Source organism: Pan troglodytes, chromosome 17, assembly GCF_028858775.2.
Source record: "Pan troglodytes isolate AG18354 chromosome 17, NHGRI_mPanTro3-v2.0_pri, whole genome shotgun sequence".
Taxonomy (NCBI): Eukaryota; Metazoa; Chordata; class Mammalia; order Primates; family Hominidae; genus Pan; species Pan troglodytes.
In genome coordinates, this window is record NC_072415.2 from 63,474,411 (window position 1) to 63,495,926 (window position 21,516).

At 33.3% G+C, this 21,516-nt stretch overlaps 1 protein-coding gene across 19 annotated transcripts in view; it reads left to right on the forward strand.

Moving 5' to 3' along the window:
- DCC (DCC netrin 1 receptor) overlaps positions 1-21,516 on the forward strand; it is a 1,196,048-nt gene that overhangs the window by 1,075,516 nt on the left and 99,016 nt on the right. For all 19 annotated transcript variants that reach the window (XM_512137.8, XM_063795721.1, XM_063795722.1 and 16 more), the window contains exons 21-22: positions 1,312-1,344; positions 20,444-20,509. In XM_512137.8, coding sequence (XP_512137.2) covers positions 1,312-1,344; positions 20,444-20,509 — 99 coding nt within the window. The remainder of the gene's footprint in view (positions 1-1,311; positions 1,345-20,443; positions 20,510-21,516) is intronic.

Consider the following 21,516-nt stretch of genomic DNA (forward strand, 5'->3'; position numbering starts at 1 on the left):
AAGACTCCATCTTAAATAAATAAATAATAAAAATCCTTGTATATGTAGTGTTTCCCAAAGAGTAATTCACAATTCAAAATCTACTACTTATCAAGATATCTTTTCATAGAATATGTCTATATGTTATGTTTAAATGAAAGAAATTGTAATTGATTTCTGATTTAGAAATCACTCTTAGGATGTAATAGACATAAACCCTGTTCATCTGAAAGGGGCTTTCGTTAACAGAATCAATATCTACGTATTTCAATTCTAAACATTCTTATTAGGCAATGATTTGTGCTGCTTTATTTAGAAAAAGAAGGACCACCACCTGTAGGGCGTTTAAGCTATTTTTCAAATGATGATTGATTTGCTATAATAGCGCCACATCTGATGAGAGACTATATTATCAGTTGCTGCCTATTATATTTTCTCTATGTGAATTTTACTGAGACATATACAGGAAGCAATCGGCAAGTGTTGTATCCTACCTATCAAGTTTGAAGGGAATTAAGTGAGTTAAATACGCCCAAAAGACTCAAAGCTCAAAGACGGTCAAGTCTAGGTAAAAATAATTCTACTAGTAATTGAGGGAGGGAAGCTTATGAAGATCTGCCTTGGTCAAAATGCCATGTAATTTTCAGAAATGTGATAATACTAGAGATTTACCTCTTATTTAGTTTCATCTGGTTAGCAGAAAAAAAAAAGTCATCTTTAATACAAAATTTAGCAATTTAATTTTTATATTTTTAAATTTAAATTTCAAAAAGTCATTTTTGAGAGTATTACTTGTAAGTCATCTGAAGTTGTCAACAACAATTCAGGAGCTATCTTCACAAGGGCTAAAGTTTATCAAGATATTTAGATTATATTGTACCATATTTATGGTTGCCAATTATTTTACCCAGTCTATGTGAGAATTGGTGAAGTTGTTTAAAAAATAGTCACATACAAGAAAATAGCTTCCTGAATTTTCTTAAATATATATATGGGTGATAATTACTTGGTAATTGCATGCAGTTTTTTTTACTGTTAATTCTAGTTTTAATTAAATTTATATAATTGTTCTCAGTTTATGTTTAGAGGGATATGAAAAGTAAGACAATTTTAGGATGAATTTGTACAGCAAAAACATTATTTTCAATTTTTTTTCTCTGAATACTTATTTAATAGAAATAAACATGTAAGTTTGGGTCCTTATCAATTTTATTTCAAGAGGGCACTAGCCTTGAAATAAAAACTTACTAAAAAGAACTGTTGGTTTGATATGTCAGCTTTCTTGCTAGGAACTGTCAAAGTCTAATAATGTTATTTCTTTTTCCCCCACAGTGGAACACCCTGACAAAATGGCTAATGACCAAGGTATGGTGGCTCAATCTGTCATTTTGTGTTCCTTGAATCAATCCTGTCTGTTAGACATGTCAGTCATTACTTTATATTCCTCTTTTCACCTGGACCATACACCTGATGAAGCAGACACTGGCGTGATGATTAATCTTGTTAATGAAGTTCTGCTTGGCTGAGGCTGCGGCTCTGATAAAGAAGATGTAAATTTTCTTGAGAGGAAATTGTTTTGTCTCCATTCTGAAGGACCAATTAAAATGTCAAGCTCCTTTGTATGAAATAAATTTTTAGTCTCTGTCTGCACTTCTGAATAATTCACATTAAGTATAATTAAGCTTAGCATAATTTTCAAGCTGCTCTTGCACCCTTTCATGAGCTATGGATTAAAGTTCTGTAGCTCTACAGAGAAAAACCGTAAATTATGTGTGATTTTCCTCTGCAATGAGCTTCTTTTAATATATAAAATCAAAGTTGGGTCAACTTTTTTAGGGCGTTATCATTGTTCATTTTGAAGCCAGAAAGCTATTATTCAGTGAATCAGATGCTCATTTGACTCACAGCACAGTATTTTCTCCCTTTTCCTTATTTATTTACTAAAAGCTGATTTGTATAGAGAAACAGGTAAAGTTTTACACAAAGGCAAAATGGAGATAAATAAGAGTTATCCATCAACTTATAAGTAGATATGAACTTACTATTACCGTGATTTGTAGACTGATTGATAAATTAGGATTCCATTATCTTTACACAAAGGACAATTAGCAGAAAGCAGAGGGAGACAATGAATAGTTTATGAGTTTTATTTTTTTGAGGATGTTACTTTCTTTCCAGAAGAGTTAGGAAAAACTATAAACTGGTTGTAGTCAGTGCTGTCAGTATTTGTAGATTGAGAGTCTGCAGTTCATATAGTTTGTTTCCTTCCTGCTTTGGACACCTACTGTGGGCAGTGCTTACTTGCAAACATCGTGTCTCATAAGGCACCATGTCGTGAGATTAGGGGAATGCTTTCTTTCAACAGGAATACTTTTTAACTTTTGACAAATACTAAGCCTCTGGATGCTGGCTCTCCCTGACAGCAGAATGCTTCCTGCATGAGTAGCATTTTCTTCAGTGGTCCTGTGTTTACATTCTTCTCTGGCGATGTATACTATGCAACTGCTTAACAGAACACAGCTAGGGGTTTACGTGGAATAATTGAAATGGGACTGTGCACAGCAATGCCTACTCAGGGTTAAGGTTTTCATTAATCTAGCTGCTCCTACTTGCTTCCACTGAAAATATTTTCATACAATTAATATCTACTAAATGATATTTGTAAAAAATATTAATGATGAGTAATTATCACTTGGCATGTATTTACATAGGTAACTTAAATATTAGTCTTGGTCAAATCCAAATCTGGAATAGTTAATAGCACCAGCTTTATTATTGCAGTTATAAAACAATTGAAACAACCTCTCATAATCTTCTTTACTTAAATAAATTTGAAGCTTCCGTAGACAGATAACTCCTAAGTTTTGAAATTATATTTAAAAATAATAGAGAAAAAGATTAAAATAACTGAACTAGTTGAAATGTCATTATTAGTCACTTAGTTGACAACAAACATGTCCAGGCTTCTCAATAAATGGCTTTCCACTTCTCTCTGGATACTATTATATCGTTTTTTCTTTTGTTAATTGCTTTTAGTTTTTTAAGGTAACTGTTTTGCATAATATTATTTTAAACCACCACACATATATTCTGTAAATTGATTATTTTATGAAAGGCAAATGAGTAAATTATTTCCCAGTCCCTATGATCACACATCCTCCATGGATTTTACTTTGAGTCTCACATCTACAATAAATCAGGCTAGTTCTCGGGAACAAAAGGACCCCCTCAAGAATTACTGCCAGTGGCTGAGTCCATTAATATATTTAGTCAGTTGTTCTTTTTCTTCATCTAATATTACTCAGAAGGATTCTGTCACATATGTAACTTGGAGCCATATTCAGTCATGGTTGGCATGTAGTTAGTTGATCAAGTTGATAGGTTCTAAATTTTACATCAAACTCAATTCACTTATAAAATTGAGAGGGACTGATGACATATAATTTAGTGGTTATAAATAATATCTTCAAATTCTTACAAAGAAAGCATATAAAATTTGCTGCACCCTCAAAGCATGTTTTATAAACAAAATCAGTCTTCTGAGTTGATGACCACATGCATGAGAAATAACCCAGATTAAAGATCCCTCTAAGATTGATGAAAATAATAGGAAGAGGCTGATCTTAATACTCCCATTCCCAGAACACAGCAAATTAGTTGAATATGTTTTACCATTCCCACTGTTAGACCTATTTGCCCCCTTCTCATGGAGAAATGATCCCACTATTACATTTATGACAGGAGCTGAGTTTCTGCTGAGAGAAAATTCCCTCAGAGAAAAAAATGTGGCATCTGGGGTCAGAATTAACCTTGCAAAGATGAATCCTAAATAAAGAAGCAAGAGGTTGAATTTGACTTACATGAGAGAAAGTGAGACCAGTTTTGATTGTCCTAAAAAAAGTATCTGTTCAGATTCTTGTCACAATTATTATTATTTTAGGGATTGAAGATCTGCCATGAAGAACATAAATGTGAAAACAATAGTCATTTGAAATGGTTTTGATTTGGAGAAAATATTTTCTTCTGAGCAATGGTATAGTAGTTGTTTGACAATGAGAGGCAATTAACATAGAACCCCTGATTTCTTTATGTAATTGTAAATTGATGAAATATAGCATTTTTTAAACTTTCTAATCTTGACCACCTCTATAATTCTCCTTTTTTGCATCACCCTATCTCTTGCTCCATATCCTAATTATTTCTGTAGATTCTTCCAGGCACAGGTGGCAAATAAGTTGGGAAGTAAAAGAAATTTTAGAGATAAACCAGAGCTTCATTTTTTGTAGGCTTGGGTAAGGAAATTGCACAGGCTCTATGAAGCGGGTGCAGAGGTTAGATAGAAAATCTATGCTTTAAAAATTATTTTTAATTTTTTTGTGTACATAGTAGGTGTATATATTTGTAGGGTACATGAGATGTTTTGATACAAGCATACAGTGTGAAATAAGCACATCACGGAGAATGGGGTATCCATCCCTTGAAGCATTTATCTGTTGACTTACAAACAATTCCATTACACTGTTCATTTAAAAATGTACAATTATATTATTGACTATAGTTACCTTGTTGTGCTATCAAATAGTAGGTCTTACTCATTATTTCTAACTATATTTTTATACCCATTAATCATCTTCACCTCCCCTCTCCCCAGCCCCCCACTACCATTCCCAGCCTCTGGTAACCATCCTTCTACTCTCTACATCTATGAATTCAATAATTGTTTTGATTTTTGTCTTGACTTTTGATTTTTTTCCTTTTTTTTCTATATTCTGATTAAAACTCCTTCAATTTGTCTGTGCTGTTGTGGGCCTATGTAATGGTAAAATGAACCGCTATGCAGCTCTTGCCAGTAGTCACTGTTTTAAAAGCTTTACAGGAGTGACTCACTTAATTCTCATAACAATACCGTGAGAAAGGTATTGTCTCCATTTCAGCAAGGAAGAAACTGAAGCTCAGAGAGTTGTTATTTGTCTATCGAAACACAGCTAGTAAGTAGAAAGGCCATAAATCCAACCCCAGAAACCACATTCCAAAAGCCTGTTTTTTTAATTATTTTATTTTTATTTATGTTTTTTAATTTTTTGAGACAGAATCTCACTCTGTTACCCAGGCTGGAGTGCAATGGCACAATCTTGGCTCACTGCCACCTCTGCCTCCCAGGTTCAAGCGATTCTCCTGCCTCAGCCTCCTGAGTAACTGGGATTACAAGTGCGTGCCACCACACCTGGCTAATTTTTTTTGTCTTTTTAGTAGAGACAGGATTTCACCATGTTGGCCAGGATGGTCTCGATCCTCCTGACCTTGTGATCTGCCCGTCTTGGCCTCTTAAAGTGCTGGGATTCCAGGCGTGAGCCACCATGCCCCACCCAAAAGCCCTGATTTTAACCATCAACTGCATGACAACAGATATGTTACATATATATAGCCACACATTCACATGCGACATATAGCTATAAAGTTGCTTTAACTGAAGTTTTGTTTACTGTTATTTGTCCTATATAGATCTTCCTTTTCACATCTCTGAATATTCTAAAGAACAAGGGAAATAACTCTCAATCTGAGGTCATCTTGTTAGTGGGGTGGCAACAGCACTGATTACATGATCCTGATACTTCTTTATTTCAGGAAACAGGGATGGTGATAATTCACTGTCTAAGCCAGCTTGGGTTGTCAATACAAAACGCTATATACTGGGTGGGTTAAACAACAGGAAGTTATATTCTCAGAGCTCTGGAAGCTGGAAGTCCCAGATCAAGGTTCAGTGTGGTCAGTTTCTGGTGAGGGTCCTCTTCCTGGCTTGCAGATGGCCTTCTCGCTGTGTCTTCCCGTGGTGGAGAGTGACCTCTCTGGTGTCTCCTCTTCAGAGGACACTAATCCTATTGGATTGGGGCCCTACCCTATGATTTCATTTAACCTTATTATTTAATTACTTCCATAAAGACCCTATATTCAAATATAATCATATTGGGGGTTAGAGATTCAAAATACACATTTCTGGGGAAGCAATTCAGTCCATAGCATCCACATTTAAAAAGAAAGCTGTTATTTCACTCCTTCACTAATTTTTTCCCAGTTTTTCAGATAAAGAAGCAGAAGGTAAACATTTTGCCCAGGATCACAGAATTAGCTGTTGGCAGAGTTAGAACTCAAAACTTTTCTTTCTGGTTCCTAGAGTGTGCAGTCTTTCTACTGTAAATGGTTACTATATTTAAAAATTTGATTTCCATTCTTCTAAAATCAGCTCCAACATTTTAGTGTCTCACAGAAGCATTTTAGAAAATCCCTTTGTTTTGAGTTTGCAATGGAGGTTAGCTGTAACTCTGAAACATGACTGCTTCTTAAAAGTGATTATTAGATCAAACTTTTAAGGTATTTTTGTTTGCATCGTTATGTCCCATTTAATGTCCAAATATTGTTCTCCACTTTGAGATGTCTTTGTATGAAAATCGATATTCTTAGCATCAGCAGAAATGTTTACTCTTTCATGTGTGTTTCTACGTCTGCTCATTGTAACAATAGGTGCTATGGCGATGATACAGTACCTTAAAGTGGGCAGGATTCTCATGAAGTGATTTTCACCATTGCTGAGATGAATTACGAAGAAAATGCTCACTTTGAGTACTCTCAAGTGTATTTAATTCTCCATGACCTGGAAAAGGGGTGATCTGAAACACTAGACCTAGAGAAGAGGCCTACGTACATAGGACAGTTTACAGATCCAGATAAAGACAGCCTGCTGTAAACTGCCCGCCCAACAAGGAGGAAGAATTACTCTCCTGTGAATTGTGGTAATGGCTGATAATGGTCTAGCTTTTCATTTGGAAGTCACTCAGTGTGTGCTATAGGAGCACTGGAATGGAATTAGATACTTTCAGTTCTAGCACAGTCCTGCCACTGGGACCTCTTGTGTAATGTTGGGCAGGTGACTTAACATCTCTCAACATCCTCACCTGTAAAATGATAAGTTCAGACTAAATTATCTTTTGGTTTCTTTCAAGATTTAAGATTCTGAAGTTTTAATGTTGGTATTAGAATAAAAACTCAGGCATAACATCTTTGCATAGTGAAGCATCTCACATTTATGGCTTTTCCACTATGTGTCAATTACTCTTCTATGCATTGTGCACATGCAATCCTATTTGATTCTTATAGCACCCTTACAGATGTAGAAAAAGAGGCAGAGAGGTTAAAACTTGCCCAAACACTCACAGTATGTAAGTGATGTGAAAGTTGATTATACAAAATGGAGTCACTCATGTCATACCCAACTAAAATGGAGTCAGGAGGTTATAAGGAAAAGCACTCAGATCACATACATTTATTCCAGGAACTGTCTTTTGAGACTAAACCCAAAACTTCAAGGACCTGGTCATGATTCTAAGATTCCACATCTTACTTAACACCTGCTGACACTCAGCAGCTCCTGGAAGACACTACCAGCACCAATTAACTTACTTTCAAAACAACTTGCATAACCTTCCTCTATTCCATAATGAAACTCTGCCTTTCCCTTTATTCTCTAGACTCACCTGGGGCTAACTTGGTTTGGGTGTCCTGAATTGCAATTCATATTCTCAAATATCTTCTTCGCTCAGAGATTCATCTCTATATATCTTTATTTTAGGTTGACAGTGATTAGGCCCAGATACATACCCAGGCTACCTAACTGGAGAATCTCTGCTCTTGACGCTGTGTAATTTCTGGAAATGCAGACTCATGATCTGTCATCAAGAAAGTTATACCTAAATGGCATCACCATAAGTTCACCTAGTTTAAAGGACTTTGTCTTTCCTTAATAGGGTATTCAGGCAAAGTACTTAACACTGCAGCTGCCATTTTACACCTCAGCAGTTTTAATGTCATGAATAAACAGAATGTTAATTGTTTCAAATTTCAGGGAAATAGGGTTTTTGAGGCAGTCTAGTCAAGCTTGGAATTTAGTTAATGTAATCCAGACTTTGCAGGGTTTGGATTACAGCAGCCAGGCTGCCGTTTGAAAAATGGAAACCTTTAGTGCCTTCTGATGGGAGCTGTTTAATTGAAAATTAAAAACCTCATCTTACCCCATTATTGTGCATAGTTTCAACACAGTTTATTATTCGGCTGCTTGCTACACCCACTTGAAAAAGCTATTCTCACCTGGGTTTTTCACAGGTCCAATTCTGTAAATTAGGACTGTGGTGAAACAGTAGTAGCAGAAAATGAATAATGTGCTTTTAATGGAGTGTTAAGGTGCTTATCATGTTCCCAGCAAGCAGTCAAGTAGCTGCCTATGTCAACTTCTCAGCAGTTTTCATGTTTTAATAGGTAACTTTGAAGGAACAAAAATGTACTCAGTACGCATAGGAATTGATGTGATTCATGGGATAATTTTAACCTTCTCACACCTGTAAGGTAGACATTTTTGTTTATACACTTCAAATAAAATTCCATAAACAGGTTCTTCTTGTAAGAGCCACTGTATTTTGGATGCCATTTCCTTGTACAGACATTGGCCAAGTACACGGTCTTCCTAGCTTTATTTTCTGCCCACTTCAATCAGCCCTAGACTCAGCCGCTTCAATTTTCTTTCCAAAACAGATGGGTCACTGTTGCTTTGGGGATGAGTCAGTTCTTTGACATCAAGAACCTTGGCTGTCTGACTCTAACGTCTCTTTCCTGGTGTCATGGCCAATAGATCCCTCCACATATGCCACAATCGCAAATCACCCTGGAAAAAGTGCATTTTTCACAACTACATGCTGTAATGTGTACCATTTTCTCAGCCTTAGCTGTGCTTTCTCCCTTTCTCAACTAAGCAAAGTCTTCTTTAAGACTCCCTTCTCAATTTTACTTTTTTCAAGAATCCTTTCTTACCTTTCTTGTCTTTTATTCACCTGTATTTTCATAACACCCGTCCTATTCTTATTGTGTTTTCCATTTCTTCTTATACTTTGCTATTTATATTCTTAGCTTCTTGACCAGATTTTAAATTCCCAAGGACAGAGAACTGGCTAGATTCTTCACATTGTCATCCCTACCTCCCTAATTTAGAATTTATCCTATTTTAGTTGTCTGATAAGTGTTTGTTTAATAGAATCATAACACAAATGTTTGGGGAAGCAGCTACAGAGTAATCTGGAAAGATAAGTTTTACCATTGAATGAAAAGTGTAGATTGAACAGCTCAAAGTAATAGTGCACATGGCTGTGTATATTGGAGATTTACTGATCTTGGGGGAGACGAGAAGTTAGGCATGTATTTCCAACAGGAAAAAGTATATTCAATAATCACCTACTAAAATAAACGCTAAATAGAAAAACAAGTTCTCTCTAATTCAGCTGATGGTAGTTACATTTGTAGATGGCTACGACCTCCTGCACTCATTTTGTGACTTCCAGTCTTGCTGTCCTTCCTTGTTAGCAGAAAATTTATAGATTTGAATTTCACCAGCTGCTTGGAATTCTGAGTACAGAAAGGAGAAAATCAAAACTAATGGAAGCTGATAAGTTTGTTAAAATTGTGGCTATGAAGTATGAAAAGAACTAGACTCACTTTTGATAACCTGTGGATTACTATGTATCCAGTACTGTGCTGGCACTAGAAACATTAGAAGCAAATGGTCCTGGCAAAGCATTAGGAGGAAGTATGGTTCCGTGGGTCCATTTTCAAGAAGCTTGCAATATAGTTAGGAGGAGGATATTAACACTTCCAGTCCAATATGAAAAATACAAAATGCCAAATCAGATGGTACTGTCTACATGTGTATGTTACGGGATTTCAGATAAATCATTGTGGGCTGGATTAGAAAATACTTCTTAAAACCTAAGACTGTGCTTTAAATATATGAGTAGAACTAGACTCAATGCAAACTATTACCGGGGGAAAGAGTAGCTGATCCCTTATGTAGAGAAATTCTAGGATGGAAAAGTTAGGAAGCCAAGATGCTGGGAAAATAGTGAGGACTACAGGATGGGCTCCAGGAACATTTAGGATATAATTTGCTCAGGCACAAACATATCTCATGCCTACCTTTGCAGAGTAGTACCTTATGGCAGAGACCTATGTTGGCGAAGAGGCTTTTGCTATTTCTCTCTGCTCTAATGTAGTAGTTCTGGGGCTTTCCTACTTTTCAACATATCAGCTAGCTATTGTCTACACTGGCCAGTGAAGGCCTGCCTGCTCCCTTGTATCCCGAGCCCTGGAAACCCATCCACTCTTGGTTGCTGATATTGATCATTTCCTGCTTGGAGGGGTGTGACTGTGGGATAGGGAGAGAAAAGGATGATGGGATGGGAGTAGGAATGGGGCCTCAGTAGCAGTCATCTTCAAAGAATTTTCTTGGCCTTTTTTTTTTTTTTTTAACCACTCCTGTTGTACCTTTTCTGAAGTGGCAACTTCACTTTTTCCAGTACTCTGCATGGTTACAAAGAAACTATTTTTCGTTCTCTGCCACAGCCTTGTTTTGTTCTGCATGTTCAATTGAGAATAGAGCCACCATCTCAAGTCATACATACCTAAACTCTCACTCTTACACCCCAAGACCAACTCTTTGAAGTGCTCTAATTTCTGTCCACAATTTTCCCCATTTCTCCTGTTTTTTTTTTTTTTTTTTTCTTTTTTGAGACAGAGTCTCACTCTCTCACCTGGGCTGGAGTGCAGTGGCTTGATCTTGGCTCACTGCAATCTCTGCCTCCTGGGTTCAAGCGATTCTCCTGCCCCAGCCTCCCGAGTAGATGGGATTACAGGCCCCTGCCCCACTATGCCCGGCTAAATCTTGTATTTTTAGTAGCCGTGGGGTTTCACCATGTTGGCCAGGTTGGTCTCGAACTCCTGACCTCAGGTGACCTGCCCGCCTCAGCCTCCCAAAGTGCTGGGATTACAGGCCACTGCTCCTGGCCCCCTATTCCTTCTTTTAGTTATTTATTCACCTATAATGCTAAAATCATCATCATCAGAGTCATACAGTATCAGCCACTTCAAATGAAACCCTGTGTTTATTCATCTTTCTGAGCTATAGTTGTTTTCTCAGCTATAAAATGGGGTTAGTAATGTCTGCCTCGGAGATGCATAATTAATATTGTCATATTTATTGGAACAGTTTATTCTGATCCATTTAGTTCCACAGTCATCCAGAATAATCTTTGTAAAATATATGTGTAATTAGTCAGTGTTCTGCTTAAAATATCTTCAGTGGATCCCTATCCTCTATAAAATAAATTCTAGACCATTTTGCAGAGCATTTAGGGAGTTTTATTATTGTACCTCTGCCTTTTTTTTCTAAGCTCATCCACCTCACGTTTCTCTACCTAATAAATCAAGACAGATCTTTATCTGTCCAGCTCCTTTGGTTCCCTAATTTTTGCCTTTTCAGTTTTTGTCCACTCTCCCTTGTGAGACATCAAGAATGTGGGAATGAGAAGTACTAGAATTCACAGGAGTAACCAATGTGTTTCTTAAAATATATATGTATGTGTCTGTGTATTTATATATTTATATATAAATACATATATATTTATATATTATATATTTATATATTATATATTTATATATTATATATTTATAAACTTTATGATATATATTTATAATATATTTTATGATATATATTTATAATATGATATATATCATATATATTTATGATATATTTTTATGATATATATTTATATATTTATATATTTATGTAATATATATTTATTATATATATATTTATATATATGTATATTTTCCCCCACTGGTTGGCCTGGCAAAGTATACTGCTTTTACTTTGGTGCTTGCAAAAAGAATTCTCACCTCACATGCCACCTCCTCTGAGAAACCTTTTGCTAGGCATAAGTAGATAATCATCCTGGTTTTCCACTGGGTCACGTATTTGTTTGTTTTCTTTTTTTTGAATTTTTGGAAATTACCATATGGTTGTAATTATTCACTTAACATTTTCCGTCTCACTGACTTACAAACTTCTGCAATAGTCATTTTATATTCCTAATGCTTAGCACTGTGAATCTACTTAATGCATCTGTTGAGTGGATGGATGAAGCACGGATGGAGACATGAATGATGAAATACTGTGCTCCAACAGTGTCGTTATCTACACAGACTAGCAGGACACAAGCAGGGTGCTCATGTTCTAGTGTTTTCAGACTGCAGCTGCAACTTCCAGACCTATAGTCACTTGGAGGAGAGAACTCTCTCATCCTCTTCTGCCTCTTCTTCCCGGGATGCTTGGCAAATTTGCTCAGGCACAAACATATCTCACACCTGCCTTTAGGATAAGCTTGTGAACCACGCAGATGCAGGAGGCTTTTATGGATCATTCCGTGGCCTTTGAGAACAGATGCTCTTTTATGAGCCAAAAAAGATTGTCTCATTCTTTATGTTGTAGCCTGGCAAATGAACTAGCTCTTGGAAATATCTAGTCATCCAAGGCCGTGCCCATATTTGGAGGAACAGAATGCTTTTTAGATTTTAATACAGACTAAGCCGCATATAAAAGTGGTTTCTTAGACCCCTAGGGTGACTGTTACTTCAGATATACTAGAGGCAAGTGTGCATAAAAGGAGATTCCAATGACAGGAAGGACTTCAGAGACCACCATCTACCACCACACTACTAATATTATGAAGCCATCTTTATATTTTATTCTATTAAGAATTCAATTGTTATTCAGTTGTTTCATTCCTAACTTGCATGAATAATAATTATAATAACTAATAAACATATTAGGCTTTAGCTGTGTGGAAGGTTGCGACAAGGGTGATCAGGAGCAGCTGACAAGTTATCAGCAGCCAGGCAAGGGAGATAGACTAAGTGTAGTTATTGTCACATAGGTCAGAACTTATCATCTTTTCTGACCTGAAATCTTTAAGAAGGAGGTTAACTACTTTCCTGTTATCAAAAGATCTTGATCTGTCCAGCTCCTTTGGTTCCCTAATATTTGCCTTTTCAGTTTTTGTCCACTCTCCCTTATGAGACATCCATAATGTAAGAATGAGAAAGAGTAGAATTCATAGGAGTAACCAATGTGCTTCTAAAAACAGAAATATATATATTATATATTAATACATGATAGATAATATATATTATATTTCTTTCATATATAATATATAAATATATATACATATATAACATAATAATATATAAATATATATACATATGTAATATAATATAATAATATATAATATATATAATATATAATATCATAATACATAATATATAATATAATTATATATAATTATATTGTATATAATTGTATAATTATAATTATATATAATATAATTATATATAATTATATTGTATATAATTGTATAATTATAATTATATATAATTATAATTATACATAATTATACAATTATATATAATTATATTATAATTATATAATAATACTATATATAATATAAAATATATGTAATATAATAAATTATATATAATATAATATATAATGTAACAATATATTGTATATAATATAATATAACAATATATTGTATATAATATAATATAACAATATATTGTATATAATATATATAATGTATATTATATATTATACATTATATATTATATATTATATATATTAGACATAATATATAATATATATTATATATTATACATAATATATAATATATATTATATATTATACATAATATATAATATATATAATAGATATTATATATTATACATAATATATAATATATAAGATATATTATATATAATATATATATTTTATATATTATTTTATATATTTATATTGTATATTTTATATATTTTATATATTTATATATATGAAATATATATATTATATATAATATATATTTTTATATATAATTCATATATATTTTTTATATATTTATATATTTTTATATATAATATATATTTTCATATATAATATGTATTTTATATATATTATATTATATATTATATATTTTATATATATTATATTATATGTTATATATTTTATATATAATAAATTATAAATTATAAATTATATATTATATACATAATAAATTATAAATTATATATTATATATTTTATACAATAAATTATAAATTATATATTATATATATTTTATATACAATAAATTATATAGTATATATTACATATATTTTATATACAATAAATTATATATTATATATTATATATATTTTATATATAATAAATTATATATTATATATATTTTATATATAATAAATTATATATTATATATCATATATATTTATATATAATAAATTATATTTTATGTATTATATATATTTTATATATAATAAATTATATTTTATGTATTATATATTTTATATATAATATACATGTTTTATATATAATATATTATATTTTATATAATATATTATATATTTTATATATAATAGTATATATATTTTATATAATATCTTTTTGTATAATAGATATATTTTATATATAATATATATTATATATATCGGTTGGCCTGGCGAAGTATACTGCGTTTACTTGTTGGCCTGGCAAAGTGTACTGCCTTTACTTTGGTGCTTGCAAAACATAATGCAATATTTGTAAATGTTTTTCCTACTTTAGAAGATTTCACAGACAACTTTTTTCACCTATCATTTGCCAGACTCTGCAAGAAACCACATGCATGCCTCAGACAGTCAAGACCTATTATCAGGCTAAGATGTAAACCAAGAGCAGAAATTAGGATAAGAAATTAATTTGTTTAAATTTGTCTAGGATACCCACAGTTTCTATTTTGTATCCTGATTTTTTTTGTAATAACTGTATGCTCACTCAATTTCATTTTATTCGTGTGTGAAATTATTATCTTAGTTTTGAATTTGATTTCTAAGGATTTTTAAAAAATGAATTTACTTCTCAGGAAGAGTCTAACCTGTTCATATTTTATGGCCTAAATACAGAAGTTGGAATTGCAAAAATACTACTACTTATGATTAAGAGAAATATGGGTAATGGCATATTTGGTTTTCTTGCACTTTGGCTCAGAGTAGTTTACCAAATGCATTCCTATCCTGCAGATTATTGCCCTTAGACTTTCCACAGGTGGAAAATAAAACCAAAGGTTTTGAAGAAGGGAAAGCAGCAAGAATTTGTAGAGCCCCAGGGCTCAGTATGTGACAGGCATAGCAGTAACAATGTATTTTCTTTCAATCAGTGAACTTTCTTTCATGTTGATTTGAAAACAATGTATTGAACCTTAGGAAAAGGTTAAGAGAGCTCATTAGTTCTTTTCTATTAAAATATTTGAAATATCCTACGTATTGGTTATGATTTTGCTTTCTGGTTTTTGATGCCCGATGCCTTTGTTTAAAATCAGCATTGTTATCAACTGCCTGGTAAACCAATCTTTTAGAAACACATTTCAGCCTCTGACAAATCACCTACTTTAAATACGGTCTGTGTGTTGGATGGACAGTAAAATTATATTCAGGTAATATTAATGGATATTCTTTATCTGCTGGTATACAAGACAGAAAATCAATGTAATTTCTATCATCATTAGAATTATTTTCAGAGAACAAATTTTAAGATCAAGAAGATATCTCAGTGCTCAGCACCCTTGGAAAGATATACGTTGAACATTTGTTAGATGGCTAGTCTGTCCATTTGATTTAGATTATGGACAATATGTTTTTCTCTAGGGATTGATTGTATGAACGTCGTCCTGGATGACGCTCTCTTATGCCCATTCAGGGAAGATGGATTAAACAAACGATTAGAACTACCACATCCACTTTTCTCCATGTCTTCTGCAGATTAATTTTCCATTCTCTTTTCTCTGAACTTATAAACAATCACACAGAAAAACTAGACTCTAGGACTGAAATCCCAATTGAATTAATCTTTGTTCAGTGCTGAAAACTTTTTATCCTGGAAAAGATTCTCAATCTGCCCATGTGTGCTGCAAATAAGGATTTAATATAAACATTAATGTTATTTCATTTTATACATACACCACAATAAAAACATGCAAATAATTCAGGTGACATGTAAGGATAAGAACATAAAAAATAAATTGCATAATAGTAATAACTTAAGATTTGTACTTATTATTAAAACATTACAAAGCATCCTAACTAGCGTTAGTTACTCTTAGGACATTGAGAACACATTTTTGCACATCACTTCAGTTAGCACAAAGGAATATAACAATGAACAGACTTCCTAAAGGAAGTCATATTACTTCTGCCATTTTTTTCTTCAATTCAGAGAACAGGTAGCAGGGAGATCAAGAAGACTTTTGTCCAAGGAAGCATATGGTATGTGCCAAAAAGGGATAAAAAGAAGATTCCTTATGAGGCCCATCTTTTAAATAAAATGTGAAAGGCAACCCCTTAAACGACTTTATAACATTTTAAAAATTCAAAGAAAGGAGAGGTATATGAAATTTCTGATTAGGACCTGCCTAAGCATTACCTAAATAAAATATATTTAAGTATATGAAAGCTATTTTGAATAACTCAAAACAGCTACAAACTCCCTCTATTTTAACTCAGCCAATGCCCATTTAATATTTATTTAATTTTTGTTTCTGAAGCTACCATTTCCTGGTTCCAAAATCTAAGGTAAAAGTAGAAAATCATTTGCTTTTATTATCAAAACTTTGGCAGAAGTTTTTTTTTTATGAAATTAGCTGCATAAAATCCCTAAGTTGTTAAGTGAAAATAAATTCATTACTCTTTAATATCTCATTCCTCCCCATCCTCAATTTGTGTTATTGAGAAAATATGGGTACATAGTAATCCAATACAGAATTCTTCTTTATATCCTGTAGAATTATATTCATATAGTACACCTTGGTTTTTTTTTGTTGTTTTTGTTTTTTGTTTTTTGTTTGTTTGTTTGTTTGTTTTTACTGAGCCAGAGTCTTGCTTTATCGCCCAGGCTGGAGTGCAGTGTCGCAATCTCGGCTCACTGCAACCTCTACCTCCCGGGTTCAAGCAATTTTGCCTCCACCTCCAGAGTAGCTGGGACTACAGGCATGCGCCACTGGGATCGGCTAATTTTCGTATTTTTAGTAGAGACGAGGTTTTGCCATGTTGCCCAGGCTGTCTTGATCTCTTGACCTCAAGTGATCCACCCTCCTCGGCCTCCCAAAGTTCTGGGATTACAGGCATGAGCTACCGCACCTGGCCTTCATATAGTACACTTTGATCACTATTCATATAAAATTGTATTATTCATATAAAAAGGAAAAAATAAACTACTCATTTCTAAAATGCTTTAAGCCATGTTGAACTTTATTTGAGGGAAGAAAACTGAAATTTATTACATGATTTCCCCCCAATTTATATTTGAATTTCCATAAATCCATTTAATTATTTAGAATTTTAATTTGTAAAAGTGTTAAAAATTTAGTATGATATGCAAAAAAGTAATTCAAGATTTTAAAATAAATATAACTATGAAATATATAAACTTATGTGACTGAATATAAAATATTTTTATTTGCATGCAGTTCTTTTAATAATACTTTTGATAAGAATACTTTAATAATAATTAAAAAGCATTTTTAATTAAACCTAGTAGTAAGTTTATAGTAATAAATGAATTAAGTTATTCTTAAATCTTTAATGTCAGAAGATATTAAGAACCATCTGCAGTTGGTTAATATTAACCATAAATAGGCCTGCATAGGATCTGATTACAATGAACCAACTCTCCCTGTCATGGCAGGATCCATATCTAATATATCTTTTTATACTACTCCTTCCCTGAGGATCTAGGACTATGCGTTGCATATAGTAAGCATTTAATAAATTTTTGAAAGAATTATTACCAGTTTTATGCTTCATTAATAAAATGACCTCTGGGATAGGGAAGTATTTTGTATCTTTGCATTAGCTGACTTTCACTCCAGCTGTTTTCTAAATTCTAATTACTCCTCTCTTTCTCGAAATCAGTGCTTATGAAATTAACCAAGGTAACTAAACACATCCAATATTTGTTCTACAGCAACAAGCTCTTAAAAATGCTGTGATATGCCAAGAAGTAACACCCATAAACTCATATCCTTTCCTTTTTAGCCTTTATTGTCTCTTCATTTGACAACTTTGTTATGCTCTCCTTAAAGCAATGGGATAATCTTTTATTATTATTAATTATTATTATTATTATTATGTATTGGCCACATAAAGGGAGACTTCCTGAAATTTAAAAGACATATTTCAGAGAATGGAAACTTAACATCACTCAAAATTAAAATTAAAATTAAAATCTGATGCCTCTGTCTTTAGATCAAGAGATCTTAGGCTCATCAATATCCCGGAAATGGGTTTTGTGGTTTTTTGGCTGAAGTGGTGCAAGAAATCTGAATCACTATAAATCTAAACTTGCTCGTTGATGACATCAACTTTTTAAAAAGTGCTTTCTGTTGGACTTGTTGAGAATTACATGATTTCCTTTTGTGATATTAATCTAATTATAAGGGACAAAAAGTTAACCCACATCAATCTACTAGATTCTGTGAGTAGAATGTCCAAGCTTTAAGCTACTCCTTGCTATTTAGAAACATTTCTAGAGTTCCTTTATCTCACCCAGTGCTTTGACCTATACAGCATCCGATTTCTTCTACCTATTGAAATTCACAATGTAATCAATAGCCTCGCTAAATCTAAGGGGTACTGTACCCATAGAGCTATATGTGTATGTAATATATGAATATGCTTATTGGCTTCTTTTTGCATCCTGCCACAAATTACAGGGAGAGTTGGAAACTTCATTAAAAAGACATTTGCCAGGCTGCTGGAGGAAAAGGAAAATCCTCCATAGGCTACCTAGCTAATTTCCAGCCGATACAGGATTATTCCCGACAGGAAACATGTAATTGCTTTACTGGCCTAAGTGATGGGGTTGTTAACATCTCTTTTGGCTGACTGCTTTGCAATCTAGCTGCTTTCAGTTGCTAGAAAAGTCATCTTGATATTTATGTAGAGTTTCCACCTCACATCAGCCAACATTGATCTCACGGTGTCTCGTGGGCAAAGCTTATCCACTGCTCATTGAAACCCCAAATGCATCACAGTTATATAAACAAGGTATTTGTAAAAGGGTTAGACTTGTCCACATTTATGTCAGCCCACTAAAATTTTCACAATTTCAGCTCATTTTGATTGTTCCTCTCACCACCACCTTCCCCTTGCACACACACATAAGAGCCTGCATCCTATCTCCTACTTCCTTACATACTCACAGTCATTGTCCCAGCAGATATTAAACATGCTGTTTTATGCTGAAGATATAATATAAGGTGACTGAATTAATTTATCTTATTGCTTGCTAGAAATTTGACATCCTAACTTCAGCTCTGACTTGATATCAAAAGAATTTTTTAAATTGTGAATATAGAGTCAGTTAACAGGATTCTAAGTTGTTTCTTGAAAGCTGTTTTGCAAATAAAATGATAAAATCTTGGGAAAGCTTTAGTAAGGGTAGTGTTTGTTATGCAAAATAAAGTCACAAAACCAGGACTTGAAAGTTATAGAGATGAAGAAAACTGAAATCTCTAAATGTGAGAAAACAACCTATGTTACTGTATCTGAGTGTCCTGGCTGGCTTTCTCTATGTCATCCACTGATTGGAACTGCTTTCAGAAATAACTGTTTTAAGCAAATAAAATAGAAAATTACCTATTCTCTGGTCTTTGTTTGCATACAGATTCACCTCTCAAATGTTTTACATAAGTAGTCTACCTAGATATTCTAGAACTCAAAATCTAATCAAATAATTTCAGTTCTATGAATGCACCAGTAGAGAAAAAGATTATCTGTGGTGAAACCCCATTAATTAAATTTTGGATGATAGTATAATTATTTCTGGTGAATTCCTGGCTTATTTCTCTTAAATACTGCTTTCACATCTGTTACACACCTAATGGAAGGCAGAATTTCCAGTAATGCTATACTGAAGAAGCTTTCTTCCCTTTATGGTGTATTTGTAGGAAATATTCAGACCATATGGTTTGTGACATAACCCCCACTCTTACTTCCAATGTGGAATTTCATTTCCAGGTACTGTATTTGACACCTAACAAAGAGAATACCCAAAGCCCAGTTGTAAGATGAAATGTGCTGGCCCCTTGTAGGATAACAATAATTTTCCATAAAGTCTTGTCAGGTGGGTGACAGTATCTGCAGGACCTAGGAGCCAGGACCTGAGTTATTTCTGTTCTAAAAAATTCAGGAGAATAGCATTTAGACTGACACTGCTGCTGCACCTTTAATAAAAGACTTTAATAAGAATATTGGGAGAAATAAAAAGAATGGAGGATGGCATATCAGTGAAACATTGAATTTAGTTTAAGAGAGTTTACTTTTGCAACTTGTTTTTCTCACACATGGAAAATAACATTTTCTTATAGGTGTAAGGGTATGAGAGTTGTCAGGCTTTCTTGGGGGTGATCAAAGTAATCTGTTCTGTTATTGTGTGTGTTAAAATGTTTATTCTTTTTGTCTGTTCATTTTGTTTCATTTGTACTAACATTGTGACATGCTCTCCCAATGAACAGGTCGTCATGGAGATGGAGGTTATTGGCCAGTTGATACTAATTTGATTGATAGAAGCACCCTAAATGGTAAGTATATAAATTAGGTAATATTGAATTAGTTATATTAATTCAATGGTTAATTCAAGAGTGTCTGGGGCAAATTTTCTATCAACTACAAGTGCCAGGAACCTTGGATTTAGTGTCTTAGTGGGATAATAGAAACATGAAGTTATTAAAAAACAAAAACAAAAACAAAAAAACAAAAAACTTCTAGCACATTCTGCCAGGAGATGATGCCAATAAGAGTTGACAGGTATGTAAAAAAGGAGTCAGTTAGAGAAGCCCAGCATGGAGCACTTTGTAAATGACACAAAGCTGTTAAATACCAAGATTTTTAAATGTTACAATACATTTAAGATGTTTGCAAGAATCTAATTTTATTTGAGAGAGGTGATATCTAAGGTTGGTTAAATTGAAACCCACCCAGTTTCATATATTAAAGTTACTTGGATTTTTGCCTGCAGGGTACATTTAATTCTTCAAAATCCTCTAGCATCTTAGGGCTAAATTTTCTTTGTGTTGAGCATGCCCAAATATCTGCTGGCTTTAAGGATGACCAGATGGAGGTACTATCTAGAGCTACATAGAAGGACAAGGTTGGTGTGGGGGCTGCATTCCAGGATCTTATCCTTAGTTTTGCTGAAACAAACTTTAAAAGGATGGATTAATACTGGCCAAATTTTCAGGGGACTAATGTATATATGAGGCCATGTTATAAGTTTCTTTTTCATTATTGCTGTTGTTTGGTTTGACTTACTAAAAAGACCTTCAGATATTCAAAATGTGAAGATGAACACTTGTATACCCATCAGCAAGGTTAAGATATGAAATATACAGCATGGAATTGAAATATCTTGCATGTCTGTGTTTTCTCACATGCTTCTTAACACTGTTCCTCACTCTGATATAAGTGCTCTAATTTGATGTTTACTACGTATGTATACGTATCCCTAAACATTATATTGTTTTACAGTTTTACAAATTTATAGAAATGATATTGTATCCTGCTACAACTTGCTTTCTTTTTTAACATA